Below are 7,024 nucleotides of genomic sequence, written 5' to 3'. Positions count from 1 at the left end.
TGGGGCTTCTCTGTGTAGCCCTGGCTGTCCTGGAACTCACTCTGTAGACCAGGCTGGCCTCAAACTCAGAAATCTGCCTGCCTCTGCCTCCCAAGTACTGGGGTTAAAGGCGTGCGCCACCACTGCCTGGCCGAATAATTGTTTTATAAGTACTTCATATTTCAAAACAAGCAAACATAAAATGTCCTTAATGTCAGTATGAAAACTAATTTTTTTCCTTTGGCATTTCTAGGAAATGAGGTTTCTTAGTAAAATTTCCAGGTAACTGGAATTTGTTTTGTTTTTTTTGAAATAGTGTCTCATACTTCGTATGTAGCTGAGGCTAGCCTTGAACTGTTGATTTTCATGATCCTTTTGATTCTCCTGCCTCAACTTCTTGAGCTCTAAAATTACAGGAGCATACCACCATATCCCACTAAAGTTGGAATTCTCTACAGGCTGGTGTGTGGGTTTGTTTGTTTTCTGTAGTATTAGAGATTGAACCCAGGGCCTTGCCTCTGCTGGGCACACATTATACTATAGCCACAGCCCATCCCTGCACACACTCCCATTAAGACACACCCCCATCCCTGAACACTCCCAGTAAGCCACATCCCCATTCCTAAAATTTGCAGTGAATAAAATGTCATTCCACCCCACCCCCATCCCCTCACCCCGTTTTCTTTGTATAACCTTGGCTCTCCTGGAACAAGCTCAGTAGACCAATGGCCTCAAACTCTCCTGTCTCTGCCTCCAGAGTGCTCGGATTAAATGCATGTGCCGCAAACACCCAGCAGCATGTGATATAGATTTCCCATTAGGCCTAGACATTCTTAGTCTCCTATTCTGTGCACATTGACCAGTTGTGGGTCTTTATATTAATCACCATGTACTGCAAATAGAAGCTTCTCTCGTAACGATTAAGAAATGCATTAACTTGTGGGTATAATGGTGTTATTAGCAATTGATTTAATACTATGTCTATTTAGCGGAATAATACTATTAGGCTCTCTCCATCCCTAGGGTCCATCCATGCCTTGTCTAGCTACAGATTCTTGGCTCAACAGTGATGCAAGATATAGGTATCATCTTGTAGAGTGGGACTTAAATCCAATCAGAAAGTGGTTGTCTACTCTCATGATGTTCATGGTACTACTGCAGCAGTGCAGATCTTGCCAGACCAGTTTTTTTTACTGCATCTTGCATCAGTCACAGCTAGGAAAGCTAATTAGTGATTTCTTTTCTCCCTCATTAGTGTGCATAGCACCTTTCAGCACTAGGAATGCTAGCTGGTAGGGATGAAGTATCCAGTTCAGTGCCAGCCTGATACCTTCTATGACCCAAGTATGTGATGTCTTTAGTAAGAGGTCTTATCAATAGCATTGGCAAAAGCTTATAATGTTTGGGCACCTATGGGATCTCACTGGTCAACAACTCCAAAAGAGGTAACGTATTCCCAGCACTTGGCATTTGATTTGTTAGCCTGTGGGTTTTCTATAGGCATTGTTGCCACATTATAGAGTAACTCTAGATTAATTCTGTGTGAGGTGTTTTTTGGGCGTGTGATGGGGGCTTTTATGGTAATAGGTAGGCTTCCATATGACATTTGAAAGGTTCTGTTTGTCGTTTATCCTTCTCTGCCTTATTTGTTGAGCTAAGATCTTACAGTGAACTGGGAGCTCAGCTTTTTGCATAGGTTGATGGGACAGTGAGCCTCTGGGAACCTCCCCATCTCTGCTTCCTTCCCTTCTGCTCTTGGATGCCTCCTGCCACACTCTGTTTTACAGAGGTGTGAGGATCAGAGGTCAGGTCCTCCTGCCTATGTGAACACTTTTCTTACTGAAGTCATTCCCCACCCCTGAGATAAGTTCCCTTGAAATGAATTATTTAAAGTTTGTTCAATAAAAGGTCCTTAAGTATAGTTAAATTTTTTAAAAAGAAATCAAAATTATCACGTGGCTTCCACCACCTTTAAGACTATAAAAATCCCCTCCCCACATAAACTCTCTAAGTTTTTCTTTAATTTGTTTATTTGTTTTGGAGGTTGAAGGATATGCTTGCTATGGTGCTCTTGTGGAGGTCAGGACAAGTTTCCACAGTCTAGGCATTAAACTCAGGTGGAGAAACTTGATGGCTAGCGCCTTTCCTGGTATCCTGGGAGCCTCCCCATCACACCTACTTCTCGGTTTAAAAAAACACATATACTTGTGTATCTTCCTGTTTAGAACTTATTCTGGTATGAACATGGATCTAACTTTTCCTCATTCACAAAGTTATCTAAATGTTTTAGTATCATTTATGGAGTTCAAATCATTCCCTGCTTTGAGATATATAGTACTTCTTTCATTGCTTATTATCAATGTATTTATTTATTCACTGAGCCAGCACCCCAGCTCCTAGGTCTGTTTCTTAGTTTTAGGTATCTTTTCTCTGTCTTTGGGCCTTTATTAATGACATTGGTTGAGTGATTGACTTTGTCTGTGGGCATACATGTTGGCATATGTGTGCCATGGTGTGAATGTAGAAGTCAACTTGTTGAAGTTGGATATCTATTTATAATTTTACATTATTTCTGCAGAGGCAAGATGATTGCCAGTCTAGGCTAACATAGCAAAACTTTGTATGTATGCAAAAACTGTTGGATATGGTGGCTCACACCTTTAATCCCAGCATTTGGGAGGCAGGGGCAGGTGCATCTCTGAGTTGAAGGCCAGCTAGTGTATAGAGTGAGTTTCAGGATAGCCAGGCCACACAGAGAATTCATGTCTCAACAAACAAAACAACAACAACAAAAGTTTAAACCAAAACAACAAACCCCACAACCATTGTTTAAAAAAGGTATGATTGTTAAAATGTTTTTTTGTGAGGGGACAGCTTGGGATTTTTAGCTCAGTGCTTGAGCCTTTGCTGAGCTAGGCCCAGGACTGGATATCTTGTACTTAAATGGAGAAGATAAAGAGTGGAGCCTTTATGAAAAAGGCTTTTTTAAAACCACCAAAACCCTACATAGTTCTGTGAATATCACTTATTTTTAGCCAATTTAAGGTCATTTTCCTATTGTATAATTTTGAATAGTTAGGTTTGGGGGGGGGGGTTGAGACAGGGTTTCTCTGTGTAGCCCTGGCTGTCCTGGAACTCACTTTGTAGACCAGGCTGGCCTTGAACTCAGAAATCCGCCTGCCTCTGCCTCCCAAGTGCTGGGATTAAAAGCGCGCGCCACCACGCACGACTTGAATAGTTAGTTTTAAGCATTGACTTTTTCCATTGTGTGAGAAAACAACTGGTTAACACAACCTAGAATTGAGTTCCAGATATTGAAGCTTCTTTGTTCTAGAAATTTTATAAGCAGAACCATTTTCTAGTTCATGTTTAGTAAATTGTCCCTTCATCTAAGTCAGAGCTGGATGTGGTGATATCAACACATCTATAATTGTAGTTCTCAGGGGGCAAGGCTAGAGTATTGCTATGAGTTCAAAGCCAGCCTGGGAAAGATACCACCCTTCTATCTCACCCGATATCTCCTTCCCACTCCCACCCCCAAAGTTCAAAAAACAAAAACATAAAAAGCCTCCCTAGGCAGAGAAATTGTAGATGCCAGAATATTTTTGTAAAATTAGGCAGTCTGTTGGTTTTTTTTTCAATATTTTTCGCTTGTTGGAGATACTAAAGACTCAAGTAAATGTGTATAGTCACACTTTATTCCCATAGATCATACTTGCAAAGGGAAAATAAGAATTATGAATCATTCCAGAGTTTACCATGTCGTCACCTTTCTTGGAGGTTGGAGGCCGAGTGGAGGGTACCCTGTGAGAGATGGGGAGCTGTAGGAAGTAAGCTACATATGTAGGAGATACTGGATTTTCCAATGGCTCTGGGGAAATGAAAAAGTAAACTTTTTATAGCCATATTCAGGTACTTTGTGCTTATTTTACAGCCTTCCATGCAACACCCAACACATATAAGAGGAAGAACACAGAAACAGCTTTGGACAACAAGCCTTGTGGACCACAGTGTTACCAGCATCTGGTGAGATTCAGTGCTTTGTTACTCTGGAGGGCTCTTAAGAACTTTGGTGGAGGTGGTAAAGCCAGCAGTAACGCTGTCTGGATCCATATTTACATTGGCCATATGACAGGCAGTGTTCTTATCCTTGTTTCTTTCAGAGCTGTGTCCTGCACAGTGTAGTCTATTAATTTTGTATTACTCTCTGTTTATCTGTGTTATTTCTTCAGCAACATTTCACGGTTCTTAGGATCAAAGACTCTCCACAAAGTTTAAGAGAGTATGAGGTACCAATAGCCCACTTAAACACCAGAAACTCAGTAGTCTTATGCAGGCGTTCTTAAGTCTTATCATGGACGTATCCCTTCTGTGAATGTTTTAGGCACTTAGAGTTTAAGGTGTACCATAGATCCCAAACAGGTTTTCTTTTTTTAAGTGATGGAGATTAGGAGTAAGGGATTAGGAAAATATGAGGCAGGAAAGTTGTTTTTTTACGGGTACTATCTTATTTTTTACCATTTCCCCTCTTTGAACCAAGCCACTCCTACCTAGGAACTAAGTGGGTATATATTGCCTGTTGGATTTTGGACAGAAGATTCAATGAATGGCACCTACAGAAGGTATCCTATTTTTAAGCAATTTGGTTTTTGTAGAGTGAAGTATAAAACTGTTGGCTCCTTTCAAACTTTGCTCTTCTATTTCCACTAAAAAAATAAAAATAAAAATAAAGGAATTCCTGAGCACTGTTTTATATTCTTTATAAGGCAGAACTTTATTGGCTCATCTAAAATGTTTCTGTGGTCTCTTACAAACCATGCTCTAACCATTGTTTTATACTTTCTGAGATTGGATTGTGGTACTTCAGAATGCAAAATGTAACCCTAATCTTGTACCTAAAAGTTCTTTCATATCTTCCTGTGGCTTTGCATCCTTCACAGGAAAAAATAATTGGATGTTTTAATAGTAAGACCAGTGTGACTAAGTCATGCATGTATATGTTTTGTGTCCTTGTATTCTTTAAATAGTACCTTTAAAGAGGTATGTATTATTTTAAGTCTTGAAATAGGAAGTCTGATTTAATACACTTAGTATGTCTTTTGAGATTCTTTTAAATGCACTGTATGTATATGTAGAGAAAAATACCTTTATTTTTTTAAAATATATTTTCATTTACTATATTTTAATTTAATTTTACAAATTCACCATGTAGAACTGTCTTGCCTGATTTTGCATCATTGGAACAAAATATTGAATTTATTTTTATATTTTTGGAATCTTGAAACTATCAAAAGCAGATGGAAAATAGTTAGGCGTGTTGCTCTCCAATGACTGATAATGGACACTGTGTAGAGTCTTGAGCAACTTGTGTTATGCAATGTCATCTTACTCGGTTCCACCAAAATATTTAGAACTTTACTCTGATGCCTCCATTTTTCATTTTACAGGAGGGAGCTAAGGAGTTTGCTGCTGCTCTTACTGCTGAGCGGATAAAGACACCACCTAAACGCCCAGGGGGCCGCAGAAGAGGAAGACTTCCGAATAACAGTAGCAGACCCAGCACCCCCACCATCAGTGTGCTGGAGTCAAAGGATACAGACAGTGACAGAGAAGCAGGGACTGAAACTGGGGGAGAGAACAACGATAAAGAAGAAGAAGAGAAAAAAGATGAGACTTCCAGCTCCTCTGGTAAGACATATCTTACAGCTGGGTTGTAATTGGGTTATTATTGCTTTGTAAGTTTACCTTTCTAAGGGTTAAGACTATCTAATGTGTGTAGGTACAGAAAGCTGGGGTTACAGGCAGGTGTGAGCTACCAGACACGAGTGCTGGGAACCAATCTCAGGTTCTCTGTATGAGCAGTATGCTCCGAGTCTTCTCGCCAGGACCCTTACCTCTCTCTCCCTTTGTGGCTAAGATTGGAGAGTTCTCTCAGTAAGGCATAGCTGAATTGTTTGTGCTGTCTCCCAAGTGCACCTCCTGTCATTCTCATCTGTCGGGGTTGCTGGAAGGTCTGATCCAATTGTTCTTGCTGTTTGTGCCCTCTTCCCTGCTCCATCTTTCTTTGATGGAGGATGACGGAACTAAGAAAGTTCTCTTTCAATCTTAAAGACCAACGAAGAGTCTCGGTTAGGAAGAAAACAAGTACTACTGCTGAGTTTATATTTTATTGGTTGAATTTTAGTTCTTTCAACTCTAAACAATACCATAAACGATATATTTGTGTGTATTTGATAAGTCTGTGTTAAAGGGAGCAGAACTTCTGGGCTCTTTGGCATGTGTGATAGGATCTCTGTGATGTTGACTCTAACCTTACTAATTCTAAAATACAATTACGTGCCTCTGCTTTTCCTTAGCCGACCTTGAGTTTTACTTGTTCATACTGTTCAGTCGTCTTTGCATATGTGTCAGTATACACACATAGGCCATTGGTGTACATGTGAATGTCAGAGAATAACATCCTGAGTATGGGTCCTTCCTTACCTGTCCATCTTGTTTGAGATAAGACCTTTTGGTTATTTCTCCATTGCATATGCTAGACTAGTTGGCCTGTGAACTTCTGGAGAGTCTCCTGTCTTTGTCTCTGATTTCCTTGTAGGAGCACTGGGATAGCATGCTTATACTATGTGTCTGATTTTTATGTGGTTGAGAAAACCTGCCCTCTGGTCCTCATGCCTGCATGATAAGAGCTTTGACCCAGTGAACCATCTCCCCAGTCCCTTGGTCATTTCTTGACTAGTGTTAACATTTGGTTTTCTAGAAGCAAATTCTCGGTGTCAAACACCAATAAAGATGAAGCCAAATATTGAACCTCCTGAGAATGTGGAGTGGAGTGGTGCTGAAGCCTCCATGTTTAGAGTCCTCATTGGTACTTACTACGATAACTTTTGTGCCATTGCTAGGCTAATTGGGACCAAAACATGTAGACAGGTAAGCATATGTTTTCAGAGGTTTAAACACAGGAATAACATGTGCTCATTATCCAGACATAGAGAATCTTGATTTCATTCTGTTCACCTTCTGAAAAGAATTAATTCCCCCCCCC

General features: G+C 40.2%; 1 protein-coding gene across 1 annotated transcript in view; it reads left to right on the top strand.

The window, feature by feature from the left end:
* Ezh2 (enhancer of zeste 2 polycomb repressive complex 2 subunit) overlaps positions 1 to 7,024 on the top strand; it is a 63,047-nt gene that overhangs the window by 44,524 nt on the left and 11,499 nt on the right. Inside the window, exons 8-10 of the mRNA XM_029478205.1 lie at positions 3,876 to 4,005; positions 5,427 to 5,667; positions 6,740 to 6,909. Coding sequence (XP_029334065.1) covers positions 3,876 to 4,005; positions 5,427 to 5,667; positions 6,740 to 6,909 — 541 coding nt within the window. The remainder of the gene's footprint in view (positions 1 to 3,875; positions 4,006 to 5,426; positions 5,668 to 6,739; positions 6,910 to 7,024) is intronic.

This window comes from Mus caroli, chromosome 6 (genome assembly GCF_900094665.2).
Source record: "Mus caroli chromosome 6, CAROLI_EIJ_v1.1, whole genome shotgun sequence".
NCBI classification, from domain to species: domain Eukaryota; kingdom Metazoa; phylum Chordata; class Mammalia; order Rodentia; family Muridae; genus Mus; species Mus caroli.
Note: the sequence above shows the minus strand (reverse complement) of the source record. Positions and strands in the feature narration are given on the sequence as shown.